General features: G+C 39.7%; 1 protein-coding gene and 3 non-coding genes across 5 annotated transcripts in view; all 4 read right to left on the reverse strand.

The window, feature by feature from the left end:
• The window catches only part of LOC141791794 (rap1 GTPase-activating protein 2-like), a 37,278-nt gene extending 27,854 nt beyond the window's left edge, over positions 1–9,424 (reverse strand). Inside the window, exons 1-2 of one of the 2 annotated variants that reach the window (XM_074672448.1) lie at positions 9,094–9,401; positions 1,143–1,178 (exon numbers count right to left, since the gene is read on the reverse strand). In XM_074672448.1, coding sequence (XP_074528549.1) covers positions 1,143–1,178; positions 9,094–9,137 — 80 coding nt within the window. In that variant the 5' untranslated portion in view covers positions 9,138–9,401. Of the gene's footprint in view, positions 1–1,142; positions 1,179–9,093 lie in introns of both variants that reach the window. The other variant, XM_074672446.1, reaches the window with a different exon arrangement.
• Positions 9,425–13,967: 4,543 nt separating this feature from the next.
• Positions 13,968–14,049, reverse strand: trnas-uga (transfer RNA serine (anticodon UGA)). Its single transcript has one exon. It is a non-coding gene; the product is annotated as a tRNA-Ser (tRNA).
• A 4,467-nt stretch (positions 14,050–18,516) lies between these two features.
• Positions 18,517–18,589, reverse strand: trnav-cac (transfer RNA valine (anticodon CAC)). Its single transcript has one exon. It is a non-coding gene; the product is annotated as a tRNA-Val (tRNA).
• A 666-nt stretch (positions 18,590–19,255) lies between these two features.
• On the reverse strand, positions 19,256–19,328 carry trnav-aac (transfer RNA valine (anticodon AAC)). The gene has a single exon. It is a non-coding gene; the product is annotated as a tRNA-Val (tRNA).
• Between the last annotated feature and the right edge of the window lie 3,978 nt (positions 19,329–23,306).

Consider the following 23,306-nt stretch of genomic DNA (forward strand, 5'->3'; position numbering starts at 1 on the left):
GTCACATGTGTGTCCTTGGGTCCATCATCACAGAGACGTTAGGTTAATTAGCCCATCTGAACATAGAAACTGAAAATACAAGCCACAGCCTGCAGGTCTGTCTTCATCAATTACCATGCATCATTCTGAAACTTTGACGTAACTGTTCTATATAAAGAGTATTTAACTGATCATTGATGCTGTAGTTTTGTTACATAATGCTATTTCAATATGTAGGGTTAGTGCACATGGAATACTGACAGGGTGAGCAGGAGATTTCTGCTCCAATAAAAAACATGTTGACACTGACAGTTGACATCACAAAGGTGTCACTAGTAACATTCACCTCATCTGTCAGACTGGATTAGGATGGAGGATCATAACAGTCAGCAGACCGAGCCTTGATGTGCTGTTTGTTCTTGATTGTGATTTTATGAAATGACACGAAAAACTGAACTAGAGCACAAAACAAAAAGCATTTTTACCAAAATTGGAGAAAAAAACAACTGAAAAAGTTAAACAAAGATATATAAAAATAACTAAAACAAAAGAAAAAGAACAAACAAAAAGAGTAGCAAAAATTAAATCAAAACAGAGATAATAAAAATAAAAAGGACAAAAATAAGACAATAGTAAAAAAACACGTGAAGTTAAAATGCTGTAAAATAAGAAAAAAAGGAAAAAAATCAATGTTTTATAAATCAAAAACCGCAAAACAGACAAAACAAAAAAAAACCTTAACATAAAAACAACAGAAAACACAACCTTCACAAATCTAATAACAAAATTAAAGAAACACGTAAAATCAAAAATATTGAAAAACAAAACTTATTATTATAAGAAAACAACAACTTAACAAGATTACAAATATAATACTTAAAACACAACAACAAACACAAATTATTAATATGATTAATAACAAAGAATGTAATCAGCATAAATTGAAAATGAGAAAATTAAACAACAAAAACACCACAATTGAAACTTAAAAACAACAAAAACCTAAAACTTAAGCCATGGGGAAAAAAATGTTCATATATAGAAACAAAAAAATGAATAAAGAAAAGAAAGAAAAAATGAAAAAACAACAACAACAAACAACATATTACAAAATTTAAAACATTTAACAACAGAAACACCTTTGCAGCAGATGAGTTACTCACCGAGCTCTCAGGGCGCTGACTGTAGACTTATCAATCCTGAAAGACACACACACACACACACACACACACACACACACACACACACACACACACACACACACACACACACACACACATATACACACATATATAGTTAACATATGCTGTGCTCAAACTCTCAAACGACATCAGAACATTAAATCATAACTGAGGAGATTACGCCTGAATACTTTATCAACCATAGTGACTGTGTGTGTGTGTGTGTGTGTGTGTGTGTGTGTGTGTGTGTGTGTGTGTGTGTGTGTGTGTGTGTGTGTGTGTGTGTGTGTGTGTGTGTTGCAGCCTGGGTAAGTGAGCATGGCAAAAGGAGGTGTGATCTCCTAGGTTCACTGCAATAAAAATCCTTTTTATTAAAGTGCTGCTGCAATAAATCACACATTTACATCACACATACGCACACACACACTCTAAAACACACACGGTGTTCTGTGTTTCTGGGTGGACGAGGTGAAAGCAGCTATAAATGTTTGGTGTTTGTGTTAAGAAGATAGAGAGACAAAATGTGGACTAAAAATAATTTATTAAATCTGTTTGTTTTTTTTCTGTTTGAAGCTTCAGAGAAAAAAAATGAACCACGTGTCAAATATCTAACTCACCTGTAAATATTTTTACCTGTCTGACTTTATGGTTTAAGGATGAACACAAACAAAAAAAGGAACAAGAAGAAGAACGAGGGGAAGACAAGGAAGAGGAGAAGGAAGCATTTAGATGAGGAAGAAATTAAGGAAACCCTCTTGATGAGGAGAGGAAAGGAAGCATACAAAAAAGGATAGAATAGAAGGAGAGGGAAACATGGAAGGATAGAGAGTGAAGGAGGAAATGAAACACTGTAAGGCAGAGGGAAGGAAGGAAGGGGAAAAAAGGAACCATTAAAGAACCTTGCGCAGTCCTTTCCACACAAAAACATTTCCACACTGCGCACATGGAGATCCACGGACAGGATGGGGGAAGTGGACAAAGTACAGAAACATGAGCATCTGTATGACTCTTCACACAGAGATCAACGTGATAATGGAGTGGAAAATAAACCAAGATATTGCGGCAGAGAGGATGATTTGGCTAAAAGAACCTGGAAAAATCTCTGGGACAGATATGCAAATGTTTTGTAAATAAAGCCAAACTTCTTCGACTCTTGTTCAGTACTCTGGTAGACGTACATTTGTGATACACCACCCCCTGCAGTTTAGGAATGGACACCAACAGACAGCGCACAGGGTGTTAAAAAGCATAAAAGCCTCACGCGTTCTCTCACGCAGATCTTGTGCGTTTCATTTCTGTGCGTCACATTAAGGCGGAAAGCACAACACAGCCTTAAAGGAGACAAGACAGCATAGAAAGAAAGACAGGAAATAAGGGAAGTAAGCATTGATGTGCAAAAAGAAGGAAAGGAGGCGAGGAAGCATACAAGGATGGAGAGAAACGAAGGATGCAATGCATTGAATGGCAGAAACAAGGTAAGAAGCAAGGAAGCATAGAAGAAAGGAGAGAAGGGTAGGAAGGGAAGAGGAAGCGCAGGCAGCAAGAGAGAGGGAGAGGGAGGGAGTGTGAAGGAAAAGTGATGAGAAAAAACCATAGACTGTATAAAACATGAACGTAGTCTCCCCGACATCACCCATCTGTTTCTGAAACGGTAAATGAAGCACATCGGCTATAGTGGCCGTATTGGTAGTGGCAAGGACTTTGTGTGCAGCTATAGAGTGCCTGTCGGTCATGTGACCCTGAGCTGTGCCTTTGATTGGGCGAGCTTGCGATCTTAATATCCTCTGAAAGGCCGAGTCAAAAAAAAAAAAAAAAAAAAATCACCCCCGTACAGTGTGCTGATAGTAAAATTAGCAACTCAGACGGGAGACGTTTTTTGAACCAGGCTGTAAATAAGTTAATTTCTGCTTCAAAATTGTCTTTTTTTGGCTTGGTGTGTATGTGACTTCTGGCACTTCCGGAGCCAGCCTCAAGTGGACACTCAAGAAACAGCAGATTTTAGCACTTCCGCATTGTCTCATATTCTCAGACGAGGAAAGGAAAGTAGATGCATACAGGGAAACGGCAAAGCGAAAAAGTAGGAAGCAAAGATGAAAAGAGGAGAAGAAGGAGAAGAGCACAGAGAAGGAGAAAGGGAGGTAAGGAGAACATTAAATGAAAGACGGAAGAAGGAAACACAGAAGGGGAAGAACAAAAGATGGAGTAAGAAATTAGAAGTAAGGAAAAGTAAATAGAGGGAATGAAAGCAGAACCAAGAACAGAGGAAAGGAGACCAGAGAACACAGAACAAAGATAGGGAGAGTGATGAATAAATGGAAAGAGGGAGAGAGAGTGATCGACTAAACGCTAAAAGCTTGTCTGTACGATGACTCTGTGAAAACTCAACTCCCTCAGGTCATAAATAACACATTTATACTGCTAAATCTGCCCACACACACACATACACACACACTCCAGGGTGAGCTGGCTGGAGGAGACAGTAGATATTATCCCAGAAACCACATGATCAAACCAAGATGGCAGACTGCAGAGTGAGTACGAGTGTTCAGGACAGGTACCTGGCAGGTGCTGGCTTCTGATTGGTCATAAATAAATAATCTAGTCCCGGAAACTTTTATTTGTCAGATATTAAAGTAATATACCATCCCGTTTCAGTCAAGCTCTTTCTGCTGGAGTTTTGAGCAAAAACTCATCCTTGACTGTGAGGAGCCCGGAAATGCACTCATACTGTCCTGAAGACTTGACTCTTACCAAAGCATGTGTTTGTTTTGGAAATGAATGGAGATTAGATTTTCTTTTTGACACTGCTTTTCTTTGTTCAAGACATTTTTTTTTTTACTGGATACAATGCCACAGGGTAAGGTATCTATCAACTGTTATGTAGAGCTAGGGTATATTTGTATGATTTACAGCTTAAAAAAAAAAAAAAACAACCTTCTCTTCTATTTTGGTGTTCCAGAAAACCCTTATTTCAGCAGTTGCTGTCTCTTTAAGATGACCCCCTTCCCTCTGATTGGCCACCCCTCTGGAGACTTGTCCGAGGTGGAGCTGTGGGCAGATCTTGAACCAGTTAAGAGACTCTTATGTGATGATATCACTTAAGTCTTGTGAAAATCTGGAGCTCTTTTTTGATCAGTTTACAGACAGATTCAGGAATTTCTAAAACATAGGAATATATTGTGCATTTACATTTAGTACATAACTTTATATCCAGAAAAGCAGAATGACCCCTCTTAAAATTATTATTCATGTGCTGCACAGTAGACAAACCTTCTTCAGGTTTTTTTTAAATATTATTTTTCATCCAACAGCTTTGTTTCCTCAAGCTCCTGCCTCACCCTGAGTTACGTGTAATATAAGCAATAACACTAACTTGAATATCAGCAGAATTAAAGCTAATAAGTGCTGATGAAGCGTTTTCTGATTTAATTCAACAAGAGATGAAGAAATTAGAGAGTGAGCTGAGATTAGAGAGAGCAGGGAAAAGGAGGTTATCATTAGGGTGGAGGTTTCATATAAAGTGTTGATGAAGCTGCCCCGAAGCTGCTGCTGCATTATTAAATACTGCAACTCTATTGGTCGACTGATGTAAACACCGAGAGGATGGAAAAATGAACTGTGACGCCTAACCATCTGTTTCTTTATCATAACAGAGGATAGAGACAAAAAGAGAGAAGGAGAGAGGAGGGAGGTACAGATGGAAGAAGGCAGCCTCGAGGGGTTAGACAGACAGATTAAAGAAAGGAGGTATAGAGAAAATGAGCAGGTATAGAAGGAAGGAAGAAAGATATGGAAGGAAAAAGGACACTTCTTTACAGCACTCAGACAAAAAGAAAAGAAAAAGGCATGTACAACAAACGTTTATGCACCCAAGACAACAGTCTGTCATATTTTAACCAGCCAAGGGGGCGGTTTTATGTGTTTTTTACACTCAAGATGGTAGTCAAGTGTGTTTTGACAACCAGAAGGGTACTTAACCCAGTGTTTTGGCTCCCATTGGGGCACTTTAGCACCTATCTTGGCCCCAAAACAGGTACTTTAGCTCATGTTTTGGATCCAAAGGGGGCAATTTCACCTGTGTTGCGGCCCAAAGAAGTCACTTAGGCACACATTTTTGCCCCCAACAGAGCACTTAAGTTTGCATATTGGCTCCCAGAAGGGCGCTGTAGTGCATGTTTTGGCTCCAAAGAGGGCATTTCTGTGTACATTTTTCAACAACTAGGCCAAGAGAGGGATGACGGTCCCTCCGAATCCCCCTTTGTACACAACACTGCTTCTCAAAGTGTAGGAGAAAGGCTTTAGAAGGAAAAAAAGGAGTAAAAAGTAAAAACAACTTTACTGCAGAAAAAATGGGAGGAGTGATGGGGTAATGGAAAGTGGGAGGAGGAACATGAGGAAGAAAAGGTGTAAAGAAGGGACAATAACCAAAACCAGGACTAAATGAACAAGATCTACAGGCCCCCCAGGCAGCACCGCAATGAAAACAGCCATGACTCAAGAGTGGAAGTCACCACATGGGCTCAAAATCACTTGTAGAAACCACTGAACACAGTTTATCCCTGAATCCACAAAGTAAGAAGAGGAAATCAGATAGAAACCTAATCCAGAAACAGCAGGGACTTCTCTGCACTGAACCCATTTCAGATGGACCAAGGCAGGTGGAAAACTGTTCTGAGGTCCAATGAATCAGTATCTGACATTCTTTTTGGAAACCATGGATGCTGTGTCCTCAGCTCTGAAGGGGAGAGGGAGTACCTGGCTTGTTCTCAGCTCACAGGTCAAAACCAGCATCCCTGATGGTCTGGGGATCAGAAGTGTCAACTTAATAATAATGATAATAATGCATTTTATTTATAGAGCGCTTTTCAAAATCTCAAAGACGCTTTACAAGGTAAAAGCAGTATAAAAAAGAAGTTTAAAAACAGATACAAAAAAATGAAATAACATTAAAAAGAAAAACATGTATAGAAAAAGAAGAAAAGGCAAAAAAAATTCAAAGGTGCAGAGAAAAAGCAAGTTCAGTACCGGGAGTTGTTAGTTTAAGTTAAAAGCTATGCGAAATAGCTGGAGCTATTGGAGCCTTCACATCTATGAAGGCTCCATTAATGCTGAACAATATCTACAGATTAAGGAGCAACACATGCTGCCATCCATCCATCCAGACTGTTTCAGGAATACCTTACACATTTCAGAGAGACCATGACAAACCACGTTCAGCAGGATCACAACAGCATGGCTCTGTAGGAGGAGAATCCAGGTACTGGATGGACCTGCCAGCAGTTCATATCAGACAATTTGTCTTTGCTCTGTTTTCTTGGCAGTGAGGGTAGAAAGAGTGAATGATTGAAAAGAAAGCTTGTGTAAGAGTTTTCTCTCTCTCTCTCTCTCTCTCACACACACACACACACACACACGCACTGATATACTGCAGACTCAGTGATGCAGGACATCAGAGCGAGCAGTGACTCCAAATGGTCTCTGACGTCTGAGAAAAGATAGATCTGAAACACTGACTAGGTTTCAAAGCAAAGAGAAAGATTCAGTCAATGCCGTCCTGTCACATCACCTGTCTCACTTGAGGTCCTGGGGTCAAACAGGTGAGCTGCTGTGTTCACTGACTTGTGGAAAAACAGCCGAGACAACAGCAGCTTAAACTAAAGAAAATAAAACCCACACGACCTCACATTTACCCTTGAGTGTCCACGTTTAACAGATTAGTATAAAGACAAACTGCGGGCCAATCAATGACCACCTGATCAATAATCTACAGGTGTAAGAGCAAAGCTCTGGGACCTCTGACCTCCACTCCTGTGAGGCTCTCTACACCACAGACTAAGATCTAAATTACAAACACCATCACAGATGAATTCAGGTCACTGCCATATACTATATTATCGAGTAACTTCACACCTCGGTTCAGTCTGAGCATGCCCACTTTGTGCCTTCACAGAATCCTCTTGCTTTAACTCTAGCACCATCCTTGCTCGTGTTGTACGTCACTTTGGACATAAGGGTCCGCTAAATGAAACTGTAGAGCTGTGGAGATTTTAACATGAAGGTGTGAAGGAAAGGTGTAAAACTTTAAGGAGGTACAATTATGCTTTTTGCATAATTTAAAATGATGGATATCTTTGGTACATGTGTGGAAAGTTTCAGATCTGTTTAGAGGAAGCAGGGCAACATTAGTGCCTCATTTATCCGTTGAGCACACAAAATGTGTAAGATATGGATGAAGTCAACATCAGTTTGTTACAAAAGAGGCAGTTCTGATTTAAAGACGGTGGTCACAAAATCAACAACTTACTCCAGATAACTTCTTACTCTTTCAGAAACAAGAATGCACTGTTGTGTGCTTGCTCATCTATCAACTAACACAGAATGTATCTTTATCCTGGCATGTATCAGGACTTCCAGATAGCTGGAGGCACAGACCTAGGAGTTTCCTGGATTCCCCACCCCAATGACGGTCCTCTCCTGGTTCACGTTGGGCTGTAAAACCTCAGCCTAAACACGGTGCAACTTTCTCATTCATTCATTCATCTTCTATTGCTAATCCTGATCAGGGTCACATGTGGCTGGAGCCTTTCCTTACTGTCTTCAGGCAAGAGGCAGGGTATACCCTGGACTGGCCGCTAGTCAATTACAAAGCACAGGGACAGACAACCTCACACACGCCCATTCACACTTTTCACTACTAAATTCCACTAGATCTGTCTCCAGTACATCTCTACTGAGTTTTAACTTCAGCCAGCTCCTCTTACGTTTCTCCTCAGCAGATATTCAAGACTTCTATTCCAGTACAATATCTGGTTCATTTTCAGTAGGGATAGATCGATTAATGGCCGGACTGATTATTAGCGCCAATATTGACTTTTTTTCTTAATCTGACAGCCAATAAGAAACAATTTAAAACTGGGTTACAGGCAGTGTTGGGTGTAACGAGTTATAAAGTAACCGTAATGTAACTACTTTTTTGGGTAAAAAGTAGTGTAACATGTTACTATTGAAAATATGGTGACAAAACGTAGTTCCTTTCTCAGTTGGGCACAACATTACTTTTCCCAGGGACCGGTTAGCACAAGAGAATTACCTGTTATATGCCCAATTGTAGAACTTTATATAGGCCTATACACATTTAGGAAATGAGATGGGGTTCTGCCCAAAGCTGGGCACTATAAAAGCAAAGCAAAAGTAATGAGTAACATAAAACGTTTCTTTTCATAGAAGGTAACTAAGTAAGGGACTACTTTTTTAAGAAGTAACGCGTAACGAGCAAACACTTCTTTTTAAAAGTAATTTCCCCAACACTGGTTACTGGTGACTACTAACAATTGGTATCGGCCCTAAAAAAATAATACAGTCCATCTCTAATTTTCAGAATAAAGCCTACCTGATGGTATTTCACTGTACAATAATAGAATGACATAAGCAGAGCCAGGGGTCAACGGGGTTGAGGTTTTTACCAGCTGTTGATTGAGAAATTAGCGAAGGAAATCCTGCTGGTCACGTGACTTCAGCAGAAAAATGTAGTTGGTTGGTACTGACAGATGTAGAAGCTTAACTGGACAGAGACGGATGAGACACAGATCTGGTGGAAGTTTAACATTAGGTTTAATATTTTTAAAGCTAGCGTGTGTTAAACGGATTCGCCCCCATGTATTTTCAAACACTGACAATAGTAACAACTAAAAGTTAGAAAACTAGCAAACAAACACAAACCTGGGTGTCATCCCTCAGCTCATTGTTTTCTCTGTGTCTGCACACCATCAAACACTGACTCACTCATTTACACACATTTCAGGAGCTGTGATGTCACTGTGATGTCACGTCAGCACAGCTCGGACCAGAAATGAACTCAAAGACCCCCAAAGTGTGTGCATTGAGTCCAATCGTCTGTTCATCCACACACACTCACACACTTCCTCTCTCTTACCATCCAAAGCCTCCGAACGACACGCTCCTCTTCCTCCTCAGCATGGTTTGTCGCTCTCCCTTTCCTCCTCTTTGTCTCCTTTTTCTCTTATTGTGTCTGGTTTTCTTCCCTCTCTCTTTCTGTGTGTGCACCTCCCTCTCTCGTCTCTCTCCTCCCTCCCTCTCTCTTTCCTCTCCTCCCTGTCGTCCTATCTCCTCATCTCTCCACCTATAAATACTCTCATCTCTGTCAGACGCCCTCCTTTTACACGCTCCCACTGCCTCTCTCCCCAGTCTCTCCCTCTTTGTCTGCCTGGCTCTCCCTCCTCCTCCCACCTCTCGCTGTTAATGTTTCCCTCTCGTTCCTCCTTCAATTCTCTGCAAGCCGCCAGGAGAGAGAAAGGGCGAGAGGCACAAAGAGAGAGTGGAGATGGAGGTAGTCACGGGGTTCTCTCTCGGCCGGCAGAGACGCTGTGAGTCTGAAAACTTATCATACATAATAAATGGAGGTAAATGGACGAAAACACGCATCGCTTTACTGGATTCCATGTTACGTAAAGCTTGGATTTGCAGAAATGAGATTTTAGCTTCATCTTTCTGCAAGTAAACAGCACCTTTAATACGCCAAGGAGGCAGACAGGGAAGTTCAAATGAAACCTCTGCTTTTAACTGGTCTTATGTAACGAAAAATTTTGATGTCCCAATGAACTAAGAGACATGCTTGGATGAAAAAATATGACGGGACAAGGCCAATAATATGTGCTCTTCAAATGTAGGAGCTAGTGTCTAAATTTTGTTCTTGGGTATTGATCTACCCCTTTATAAACTACAAAACGAATAGAGCACAGACCTCTGCCAAGTATATTGTGATTGTCACCCAACACTTAAGTCCTACTTTACTGTTACACTCCCTTTCTTCTACAATTTGGTGTTAGTTGCAGGTTTGTACGATAATTTGTTACCTGACAGTGCTAACAATTATGATGACCAAGTACATATTTCATACATTTCTTAGTATCCAGAATATTGCCAGGATCTGGCTCGTACTTTTACATCTGTGAGAAATTATCTTGACCTTGCAAAGCAATCCGACCATGGGTTTATATACACATTTGGTTTAAACGGTCCAAACTCACAATGATAAAGAATCCTTTAAAAACAATCCTGGATCCAGACGCTGATCTGGATCACCTCCAAAGTTTAATCACTTCTTCCTTGTCCCATTTTAAACGTTTCCTGAAAATTTCATCAAGATCCCTTTGTTGATTTTTGAGCTATGTTGTTCACAGACAGACAAACTCTCCCAAAAACATAGCCTTGATGGAGGTAACAGTCTTTGTTCAGGAAGTAGTACGGGCGGGGCCTGCAAGCTGAATGTTTCTGATTGGTGGAGCACCAACCTGGTCAGTATTTAATGATGATCAAAGCTGTTTCAGAAGAATGCATCCCGCTGAAAGTCCTCAACCAACAGGCTCCCTTTGAAAGTCAAACATCTCTGTTGTCCTCATGCTTTACACAGCAGCTGTTTTTTTCTAGATGGCTTCAACCAGCTTTATACAGCTTTGTCTCAAGAGCTCGTCCCCTTTCCTGAGTCAACAAATCCATCACAGTGAAATAAAGCATCATCGAAACCAACACAGGCTGAATAACTTCCATGCTCACAAGCTAACTGCAGTGCCAACACTGTTGTGCCCTAATGGCTGAATGGCCTTCATTGTTTTCTCCCTGCATCCTACTGGTCTGGAGGGGTATTGCAAATTCTTTTTTTTTTCTTCATACATTACTGGCCTGATTTCTTGATTCTTCACAGGACTTGAGGCCCTAATAGAAACCCAGACAACAATGGGCCACAGGAAGCATTTAGTTCGTGGAGAGTTGCAGCTATTGAATGTTTTAGAATTTGAGAATTCTACAGAAAATTCCATCAATTAATGAAGTAACTGGATAAAAGATATATTTGTGTTTAAAGAGCAGTTATTCCTTTAAAAAAAATTGTGTGAAACAAGTCAAAAACAAGAAACTTAAGATAATTTAAGATAAGCTCAATGAAATTGGACAAGAAATGAGACATATTGATTGTATATAAGATACTTTTTTGATAAGATTTTGAGTAATTGTCCAAAATAGAATTATGATACCTGCCATGGTGAAGGACATTAGGCGCTAGGCAGTGCTACTTGATATTTTTTTCCATAAGTGACTTGCGTATGTTTTTTTTAAACTATCCAGCTAGCTCTTTTATGTTTTTACTTTTCATCTTCTTCACTCTGCAGTGCTGTGATGTACAATGGTGAAGGAAAACAGACCAAACATTTTGTGTTTGCATGGTTTTATATAAAATTTAACATCCGCTTAATTTTTTTTTTTCTACAGTAATGGGTGTAACATGCAGTTACAAATACATTTCAAATTTTACTTTATTATTATTATTATTGACACAAAAACGGTTTGACTCATTTCTGAAATTGTTTTGGATATGAAATTAATTAGTTGTCTCTTTGCTTTATCTTCATGATGTGGATTTTTTCTGCTTTACTTTTCTATCATTCACAGATCCAGCCTTTGGAGAGCATGTTTTGCAGCAGCTTAGGACAGAGGTAGGTATAAGAACATTTTAACTGAGTCGTCTGTAAAAGGGGTTAATGCCTAACTGAGCTGTGATGGAACAATTCACTGCCAGTAAAACACCAAAACATAATTAAGGAAAAATAATTCTATTTAATTTAATTCCTGTCGTGATTGTTATTGATTCAGTGATTAGTAAAGACACTTACATGAGGCACAACAAACAGCTGCACCAGTATGTGTGTGTGTGTGTGTGTGTGTGTGTGTGTGTGTGTGTGTGTGTGTGTGTGTGTGTGTGTGTGTGTGTGTGAGTGTGTGTGTGGGTGTGTGTGAGTGTGCGCACACTCCACTGTGGGAGTCCTCAGTGAATTCTGTAAAATCCTCCTGCAGCTGAATACATTAACATCAAATTAGCTGCTAGAGGATAATGGAAACAGGATTTACGGAGAATGAAGTGTGAGCTGTACTAATCACTGTATACACTCAAAGCTAACACCCCCTTCCTACAATTTACACATACACACAAGCATGTCATCTAAAACATCTGATAGTGCCCCCAAAAGGCTGCAGAGCTCACTGCATGAAGAACATAAAATCACAACACATGCTGTATGTTTTCTATTTTCAACATCCACACATCACACGGACCTTCAATAACAACTTTAAACTAGTAAAATCATTGTATCCTACATTTCCCATAGTGTATCCAGATGCACTGTGTACATGGTTGTTTTCTTGTTTCTTTCTTTTACTGTATACTTTTTTTTAAATTAAATTCTAAAATAAATTTTAGTCTTGAATTTTTACTTACATTTTTAAAATGTATTTTGTTGAAAGGGGGAAAAACAGCATTTTGATTTTACTGTATGTTTTTTTATGTACAGTAAAATAACAAGAAATACCTTTGACTGGCTGTAAATGTTAACTAGGGATCTCAGTGTTTTCTGTAGCTCAATATATTTACATTTTTGTTCTATTTTTTTGTTCTATTTATTAATGTCCTATTACTTTGTATAATTTTATTTATCATGTATTACTGCTTTGATATAATTCTATTTCTCTGATATCATCTTTTGATTGCACTCTTTTCTTTGATACCATTCTATTTTTTTATAACTTTGATCACATTCTAATGTCACACATACAAGGAAGCAGAGTCAGACAGGGGACTGAAGGGACTGACAGATGGTTCTTCTTTAGGATTGTAATAATTTCCACAGACTCTGGAAAGACCTTGCTTTTTACTCCTTATAGCTCTGTATCTGTGAAAGTGACCATGCAGAGCCACGCTGCAGACAGCTCAACAGCATGAAGCTGCTGTTCTCTCTGAGATAAACAAGAAGAACAACAAGCAGCAGCTCCAAATACACACAGCATGCTGAACTCAGAGCATATGTGGTGAACTGTTTGACACCTCACTCCTGCCAGGAGAGAGAGAGTGAGAAGGAGAGTGAGAGAAAGAGAGGTATCTTGCTGCTGAAGAAAGAGGACATTTTGTTCTGCCCGACAGAGCAGGTGGTCACATCAGAGAAATAATAACAGCACTATGAGGTGAGAGACTGAGCAGCAGAGGTTTGGCCCTGACATCCTACTCTTTAGAGGTCTATGATCTCAGAGATTAAACATTATTCACTCTGTTTCAGAAAAAAATGCAGCTGAAACTGAGAAAGCCTCCTTTTATGACTTTAAATTATCTAAATACTTACAAAAACGCTCTAACAAAAAACAAACAAAAAAACAAATAAAAAAACGTGCACATGGATCCATAATAGCACTGTGGTATGCATGCTTAGATATGGAAAGATTTCAGCACTGTTTCTTTCACCATATCAAAAATCTCTGTGTGATCAAACCAAGCAGAAACCTCCAGTCTAGGAATATGAGACAATGCTGAAGTGCTAAAATCTGCTGTTTTCTCGAGTGTCCACTTGAGGCTGGCTCCGGAGGTACCGGAAGTCACATACACACCGAGCCAACAAAAAAAAGAAGTCATTTTTGAAGCATAAATCAGCCTATTTAGAGTCTGGTTCGAAAACGTCTCCTGACTGATTCACTACCGCCACGCCGTATGAGCGTGAATTTTTTTTCAAACTGGATAGTTCAGGGGATATTAAGATCGCGAGCTCGCCCAATCAGAGTCAAAGCTCAGGTCACGTGAATGACAGACTCCCTTTAGCTGTAATCGTAGCCCTTGCCACTTGCAATATGGCCGCGTGGCTCTGATACTATGCTCTGATATCAATTTCAGAAACATATGGTTGACGTCTAGGAGATTACGTCCAGTAAAGTGTTACTGGTAAAACTACCTTGTGAAAAATTGAAAAGGTGTACCGCTGCGAGCAGGGTTCGAACCTGCGCGGGGAGACCCCATTGGATTTCAAGTCCAACGCCTTAACCACTCGGCCATCGCAGCTTGAGGCACACTATATTTTATCCGTCGAACATCAACATACAGCCGGATAGTATCTTGTCTAGTTTTCACAAATGCCCATGTGTTCATGTTTTGAATACTTTTTGGGTTTTTATACTGTATACTTGTTCATCTTTAATATAAAATCGACCACTTACGTAAATGTTGTCATCAGGGACGAACCTGGTTGGGAATAAACGCATGTTTCACTGGAGGTGTGCATATCGTCTTTGTCCAGCAGACGAAGGCGGTTTCAGGCATTTGCGGTTTCATAATCCTAGATGGCAGTGTCGTTTTCCCGCCAAGGACTTGATCACCTTCTCTGTTTTTCTTAGGCTTATTGCTCCCTCTAGTGGCCAAACATGAGAGGCCAAAAATGACACAATTATAAATAAATACAGCATCAAAAACATAATACGGTAAATTAATAATAAAATAATTACGTTTAATATATATCTACGTTTATTAGTTATCATGTACTCAATTCATGAGTGACCAAAAATACATAATTAGAAGTGAATATATGAGTTAATAAATGAGTAAATGCAGAAATAAATGAGTAAATAATAAAATAAACATCTTAACAAATAAATGAACCAATAAACACATAAATTTGTAAATAAAAAGTTAATTCTGCACGTAAAAATACTTAAACATACAGAGACTCCACAACACAAAAATGTGAACACAAATAATTATTAATTACTTATTATGAAAAATAAATTGAAAACATAATTCAATATTTTAACTTTGTTCCGGTATGACCAATCAGTATAGTAGTTGTTCAAGGAATTTTAATTCTCCCTATACCTTAGTATTTCTCAGAACAGTGAAAAGTACCACCACCAGGCTCTATAGTGTCAAAATGTTCCATTAAGTTAAAGGAAATTCCCTGTCAGGGAATCCTGAGGCTCAATTTTGAAAATTCTTGATAGGTCTTAAGTGATGTTGAATTTAGTGACAGTTTAATGAAGTTGTTTTAATGGGTAGCCTACCAACTCAGCCTACAAACAGGCAACCTCAGGAAACCTCGTAAACACCTATGCATCAAGAAAAAAGTTTAACCCTGATATTACCATCAGTTTAGTTTTCTGTGTACTGCAAGTTGAAGTATCAATACCAGTAAAATACAACTTTTTTTTTAATATAGTAACAATATCTGTAGAGCTAGTAAGAGTTATAAGTTAATCACAGAAAAACCATGTGACAAGCATTGTGGATACTTAAGTGACACTAATGGTGATAAAAATCCTAAAGAAAATCATCTATACTCCTTTTTCTCAGCTTTAAACGTTCACTCATCATTCAATAAACATCTGATTATTATCGTCAATAAACTAATGCACTTTTTTAAGGAATACTAGCCATTTACTTGGGGAATTTGTCATATTTCTGTTATCTTAAGGATGTCATCATAGATTTACTGCACTTACAGTTTATTGTTAATATGAAATTAGTATCACTGTACCATCATTCACTAACAACATTGAAGATGTATTCATTGTAGTCGCATCGTCTGATACTTCGTTGATCCAAAGCTGGATTCGAACCCACTCTCTACCCAGGTCGCCGCTCTGCTGCCGTGTCGTCCTCGACAGCTATCCGCGTCTGGACCTCTGCTGACAGGCGGAGATACTTTGGAAAATACTAACGAGGATGCCTCAACTGCACATGCCTGCATCTGTCTAATCAATGCTTTTGTTACACTTTGTTTGAGATATGGAGAAGGTGGTGATTGGATTTTCGTTGTTCACTTCGTAATACAGTCTTCTCTCAATACAAAGGTCGCAGATTCGATCCCAGCTCTCGCAGACACTTCACCCAACTCATCCCAGCTGTTCGCCAGCACTGTGTGAAGGTGGATAAGAAATGTGAGATGGATAGATGTCCACTGAGGACTTTTACAAGAATGCATTCTTTCTACATTAAATAAAGCACATCTCTCACGCGAATGTGTGACTCAAGTTTTGAGAAGGTCCTAAAAACAGAAGTTTTTGACATAGTGACATTGATTAACACAAACGTGGGACTCAAATAAGTCAAACATGGTAGCAGTTCGAAAAATAAAGAGGACAAGTTGTCCTCCCCGTTAGGACATCGGAGCCGAGCATCCTACACGAGCGAGCACAGTAAATAGCTTATCATTCTTACCTTTTCCTATTGGTACTTATTTTTTGACACCACGGATGCAATATACTTTTTGGCCACTAGTGAAATTTTGGTGGCGCTGTGTACCCACTTTGGTAGATGGAAAGAGACCACAGAAAACGGGTTCTTCACGTTTGAAAGGCAACCAGCACTTCAACAGCAACCACCGAACAACTGCTGTTTTACCAAAAATCACCGCGGCTTCTTCCTACGGCTACGAATTAAAAAAGTCCAACTTCTCAAACGTAAGTGTAGCTCAATTTTAAAGTAATTTTTTAGCTCATCAGAGATAATGAGACACGAATTTAAAGACTGCTAATGGAGGTATTTTGACAGTGTGAACTCGAGGGCTGTTAGCTAAAGTAACATGCAAATCCTATACGGATAGATGATATTAAGGTCAGCCTGGGCCATATTAATGTGTGTTTTCATGCCTTAGTGTTAATTAATATTTAAACTGTTGGGATGGATGATGTAATACGATTAAGTGTTAAATAATTCAGAACTCTGTTGTACCTTTAATGTTAGACTGACTCAGACAGTCAATAAAAACAGGGGTGAGCTAAGTGTAGGGTATGAGGGACAAGAAAATGACAAAAGTAGAAATAAATGTACTGAAAAAAATGCTAAAAATGAATACTCAAAAGAATAAATAAATACTCCAGTAGATTAATATAAGCAACATTAGAATAGAACAGACTAGAATGAAATAGAAAATACTTTATTTAGAAGTCACGGCAGCAACCAAAACAACAAAAGTAAGAAAGTGTACAGAAAGTGCAAAAAGGTCCATAAAAAAATTAGATGACAACAGCTTTGCCATTATTGTCCAGTCAGCCAGCCTCCACCTCCACAGTGTCCAGGACTGAGCTTCTTCAGCAGTCTGTTCAGTCTCTGGACGCCGTCACACTGGCACACACACACTTTAGGGACTTTTAGACTAATGGTAAGTCGTTTTGTTCCGATACAGCCCTCTAACTCCCCTGCTCCTTTTATTATAATTGTCGAGAGATGTGCTTGCGGTGATCATATCTCATGTATCACACGCGCTGTTCACGTGCTTGTCCTCGTGCATGAAGTAAACTGTGCCAAAGCCCACCTCTCTGAAGCGTGCCAGAGCAGAGAAGTGAATCTTGCTCAAGCTTGGCATGGTTGCGGTCACACTGGCCCTTCAAAACGTGCTTTGGGGCTGAAGCATGCTTAAGCACGGCACGGTTTGCCAGTTTGACCGCGTCCTCTGTCTCCTGTATCCTGTCCACTCACAGCAGGTGAAGTTCTTCCAATGTGGCGTTGGTGTCTGGTGTTAGCTATGTTAGCCATGTCTGTGAATAGCATACTCTGCCTTCTGGTATTCCCTCTGGTGCTGGGTTGGCACAGCTAGCTCGTCCATCTTACTGGGGATAGATCTTACATTCCCAATAACAATGGATGGAAGGACAAGTCGATGTCACTTCTTAGCTTACACCTGAGTACCAGCACGTCGTCCTTACCTCCTTCTCCTCACCTTGCGAGAAAACATCAGGTCTTACACCTGTTGCCATTGACATGCTAAAGGCTGCTAACAGCTGATCTCACATGTAAACAATGCAGCTTTGGTTACATGTAGGAACTCCAGACAAATTCAAGAGCAAGAATAGTAAAACTATCACTGAAGACACAACCGGTTTGGTGTCCATGACCAACAAATGAGCCATACAAAGAAATGACCCACTCCAAACACAAAAAAGAGACAAAGAAATCACAAGAAACTGACAAAGAAGAGAGAGCTGCTACAACAAGTAGCCACAACCAACAGGGTGACGCCTAGCAACTTAGAATTAGATACATAGATTAATGATTATATGCTTATGTTAATGTTTTACTGCAATATTTTAACATATATTTAATCATCTATGGCCCCATTCATGCATGCTTTTTCATGCACGTACTGCTAAGTGGAAACAGGGCTTAAATTACTTATGCTTGAGGGGCGTATAAAATGGTAGGGGAAACACTACAGAAATACATGAGTAAAAACACAATACATGATTACATAGGGAAAAACAAAAAATACTTATTTAAAATCATAGCAATATAAATTAATTAGTTAATAAAAGCATTAATGAATGAGGACAAAGATAAATGAATAAATTTCATTTTATTTTTATTTCTAATTATATTATTTTTGGTCTGTAATAGCTGGTTGGATAACAATTTATTATTTACAGTTTGTGCAGTTGTAACAGTCACACTGAAGCTGTGTGAGATAAATCAAGGTAACACTTTAATAACTAAAATACATGTTCGGTCACTGAAGCAAGCAATAGAAAAAAAAAAAAAGTATGTTTCCGCCCGGTTTCGAACCGGGGACCTTTCGCGTGTGAGGCGAACGTGATAACCACTACACTACGGAAACACAAGGTGGCCCAATGGAGTGCATTTCAAAATAAAAGCACCAACAACAGTGTCCAACAAAATGGACACAAATAGTAAAATACATGTAGAAATTAAAAAAAATCATAAATAAAAACATGAAATATAAACAAATAGTCACCGATCTATCGATTTATGCATTCAGTGCTGCATTTATTCATTCATTCTTTCATTCATTAAGGTTTTAATTTATTGGTTTATACATTTGTTTTTTGCATTAATTTATTTATTTAGTACTTTTTGGTCCTTCATATTATAGATAGCCAACCAAATCTAAATATATACTTCTCCACTAACAAAATGAGCCATGTTAACAAAGGTTACAGGCAGTTTGCAAAGCCTATTGTAACATTCTGTGCAGTAAGATTATAGTTTTCTTATATCAATCTTGTCCAAAAACTTTGCCAATTTATTTGAAAGAATATGTCAAATTTATTAGAAAAAGAAAAAAAAAAAGACTAAAAAAAAAAAACAAATAATATAAGAAAAATGCAACAAGTACAATGGAACAAAATGTAATGATGGAAATACATGATCAATCACACACTTGCACGCATGTACAGATGTGTGGGCAGGGGGTGCCCACCAGCAGATGTTTATGTCAAAATTTCAACTCAAAATGATAAAAAACACCTTCAAAAAGAACTCTTGTTTCCGCCCGGTTTCGAACCGGGGACCTTTCGCGTGTTAGGCGAACGTGATAACCACGACACTACGGAAACACCTATCCACCATTTTAAATACATGCAGATTGTTTGGTGTCAATCAGGTGAGTAATTGTTATTTTCTGCTTTTACTCCTTCCAGCACATTATTCAAACTCCAAAAAATTGATCTGTAACCTCACTGTCCAGCAGTAGATCTACTGTTTCGTGAGTTGAAAAGGCGGAAAATCCATGAATCAAACTCTATAACAACAGTACTTTTGGACTGTTGTATGTGGTTGCGCAAAGCGGAGTGTGACGTCAGTGTTTCCACTGAAAACACTGGCTAACTGTTAACATGGCAACAGTTTTGGCAGCATTTCAGAAAAAATCACCGGTCGAACTGGCCGTCAGCCGACCGGCAGCACTGGTCGTTCTGGACTTCTCCACAACGTCCAGATGGCCAGTCCGCCCGTTACTGGTGTTGAGCGAATCATGAACGAATCGTTCAATACCCGAGGAATCACTTTACTGAATCGAGAATCATGATTCTTCGCCCCAAATGACTCATTTACTGACTCAGTACAGAGCTCATGGAAGCCCAGCCCCTCACTCACATCACGGGAGAATGGCTTGTACGTAGAATGGTACAGTGAATACGGGTCATTAACTCACCTACAGTACATACAGATCACTAACTCACTCTCAGTTTGACTCAAAGCACATACGAGTCACTTGCAGGCTCGAATGTACATACGTAGCATGGCTCGCCTCTTAGCACATACGGGTCACACTTACTCACGTCCCAAGCGTCCCAAAATAAAAGGTTGGTTCGTCTCGGTTTTTAGGGATCTGTCACGGGATGAGTCAGTGGAAACGCCGCAAAAAGCGCGCCATAACGAGACGAACCGAACCGGTCTGCTTGGTGGAAATGCGGCCTAAGCACATATGGGTCACACTCACAGAATCACTCATACGAATCACTCGTCAGCTCAGACGTACGTAGCATGGCTCGACTCTTAGCTCATTCGGGTCGAACTTACTCACAGAATCACTGATACGAATCACTCATCAGCTGGAACGTACGTAGCATGGCTCGACTCTTAGCTCATACAGGTCGGACTTACTCACTCACAGAATCACACATACAAGTCACTAGCAGGCTTGAACGTACGTAGCATGGCTTGACTCTAAAGCTGTGTTTCCACCAAGCAGTCTGGGTCGGTTCAGTATGGTTTGGGACGGTTTGGTACATTTAAGCCTGATCCCGTTTGCGTTTCCACAGCAAACTGTGCCCTCTTGTGGTAGGTGGCGTGTAAGCCAGATGCCGAAAGCCCCAGCTGTTAAACAATAGTGCGACGCTGTAGCAGCTTACCTGCTATTAAATCCAACAAAGAAGAAAACGTGACACAGTAAACGAAGAGCACGGATGGAAGACATGCAGCATTTTGTCCTCTCTGTGATTGGCATGTAGCTCTCTGTTACAAAGAGTAATCAGGCTTTGTTTCAGAGAAGTCTGTGTGCCGCCAGGAGAAATGCAGCCGCTGTCGGGGTAAGTGACGATTCTTTTGACCAATCAACGGTCTGCAGTGTATTGCTCCTCCTTCCGAGAGCGGATCGGTATAGCCTGGCACCCAAACGAAAGCGTCCCAAAAAAGAAGGTTGGCTCGTCTCGGTTTTTAGGGATCTGTCACGGGATGAGTCAGTGGAAACGCCGCAAAAAGCGCGCCATACCGAGACGAACCGAACCGGTCTACTTGGTGGAAACGCGGCCTAAGCACATATGGGTCACACTCACAGAATCACTCATACGAATCACTCGTCAGCTCGAACGTACGTAGCATGGCTCGACTCTTAGCACATTCGGGTCTCACTCACAGAATTGCACATACGAGTCACTCGCCAGCTCGAACATACATGGCATTACCGTCTCAGTCCGGGAAAGCTTCGTGAGATCATTTTCCTGAATGCCAATTTGTTGTGAGGATAATTCATTCAAAGGAGGGGTGACTTTTTGATGACTGCTGACACTTTATTTTTATTTCACTTTCACTATTTTACTTTATTTCACTTGTTTAAGCTGTTTTCCTTTATTTTCATATTTGTCAAGAGGCTTTATTGAACTTTAAATTTATTGTACATAGTTATTTTTTCTAATGTTGCACTGTTTGAACTTTGTAATTTTTCTCAGTTATATTTATCTAATTTAATGTTATTTTATTTGTGAATTAGAAAAATAAAAGTTTCTTTAATATATGTTGATCTTTCACTATTTTTTTCACATTGGAGTGTATTATTTGTCCTTTTCAGTCATTTCGCTGGTATGAATCTCTCTGAAATATAGATTTCTATGCACTTTCTGGGTAACTGACTTGAGTGACTAAAATGACTCAAAAACCCGATTTACTTTGGTGAGTGACTCATTTAAACTCGACTCAGTAAAAATAATCGAGTTTCCCATCACTAGTCCACACTGCTGTTGAAGGGAGAAGAAACCATGTGCATTTCACTGTCAAGAGTTTTGAAATCGCCTTGAAAACTTTGCATGTAGTGCTTCTAACATGGTCTTATGGCTTTCTTAAATGTTGGCAAGTGAGTCAGAAGGTTGTCTTTCACTTGGCTTGAGAGAACCTGCAGTTTTCTCATGAAAGCCTTCACTGCATTGTACATCTCATGCACAAAAAGGCCCTTGCATTGCAGTTTGACATTCAGTTCGTTCATTAGTGCAGTCACATCCACTGAGGTCTGCCACCCAGTCTTTATCTGAAAGTTCTGGGACGTCATGACCTTTCTTAACACAGAAATCTTGAATCTGGTCTCTCAGGTCCCAGACACTTTTCAGTACCTTGCCGAGGCTGAGCCACCTAACAGTGCAGTGATAGCTTATGTTCAATCTCATTTTCCTCCAAAAATGCAACAAATTGTCTATGATTTAAAGCTCTCACTCTGATGAAGTTAACTATTTAACTGTAAGCATCAATGACATGTTTCATTTTTAACACTGTCTTACACAATACTTCCTGATGTATAATACAATGCAAGCTTGTCCCATTTTAGTACTAACATGCATTCACCTCTCTGAACAAGTCATTGCCAGTGGTTGTCCCTTTTATTGACTGCATGGCTGCCAACTCCTCCGTGATTTGAAAGTCTGCAGTTATCCCACATAGAAAAATGAATAGCTGGGACGTGTCACGTACATCGCAGCTCTCATCCAAAGCCAGAGAAAAACGAAGTCTGCCGCTCTGTTCTTCAGTTAAAGCTCTAAGTTCCCCACAATGTCCTCAATCCGCCTTGGTACAGTGCGTCGGGAGAGTGAAACGCTCTCAAATGCCCTTTTTTTCTGGGCAAATCAGCACAGCAGAGTCCAATAAAAACTCCTTAAGAACCCCTCCATCGGAAAACGCCTTACTTTTTCTGGCGATTTTGTGAGAAATGACATAACTTGTCCTGACGTCTGCATCTCTGGGGGTGTGAAGTTTCATAAAAAGTCCTTGTTGGGTTTGTAGTTTTGCAAGCAATGCATCAGACTCCCTTGCACGCTCTTCATCAGACAGATTTCTGTATTTATCTTCATGTTTGGTAGTGTAGTGGCAAATCAAATTATAATCTTTAAACACAGCAATCTGCATACCACAGATTTAGCACACTGCTTTACCTTTAACTTCTGTAGAGAAATACTTGGCAGTCCATGTCTTGTTGAAAACACGGCATTCGTTGTCAGTTTTTTTTCTTTCTGTTCTTAGCACGAGCCGACATCTTGAGGGTGACCTGGCTAGCATCACTTGTAGCTGTTAACTTTCACTCACTTACATGCAAACGTTCATACAAAAGTAAGGCAACTAGCGCTTTTCAAAATAAAGTTTCAAATTTCAAAATAAAAGTTAAAAAAGGAGAGAAATGTAAGTTTAATTTATGGTGTTTATGATTGGCCTCACACGGGCCAGATAGGGACATTCAAAGTGCCGGATGTGGCCCGCGGGATGTTTGCCCGGGTTTGCCCTAGAGCATGGTGAAAACACCCAAACTTCAACACCGAGATCGTTACCCTGGTTCT

The sequence above is a fragment of the Halichoeres trimaculatus genome, unplaced genomic scaffold (assembly GCF_033239565.1).
Source record: "Halichoeres trimaculatus isolate MK-OKI-2021-1 unplaced genomic scaffold, fHalTri1.1 fHalTri1_scaffold_6, whole genome shotgun sequence".
Lineage (NCBI taxonomy): Eukaryota > Metazoa > Chordata > Actinopteri > Labriformes > Labridae > Halichoeres > Halichoeres trimaculatus.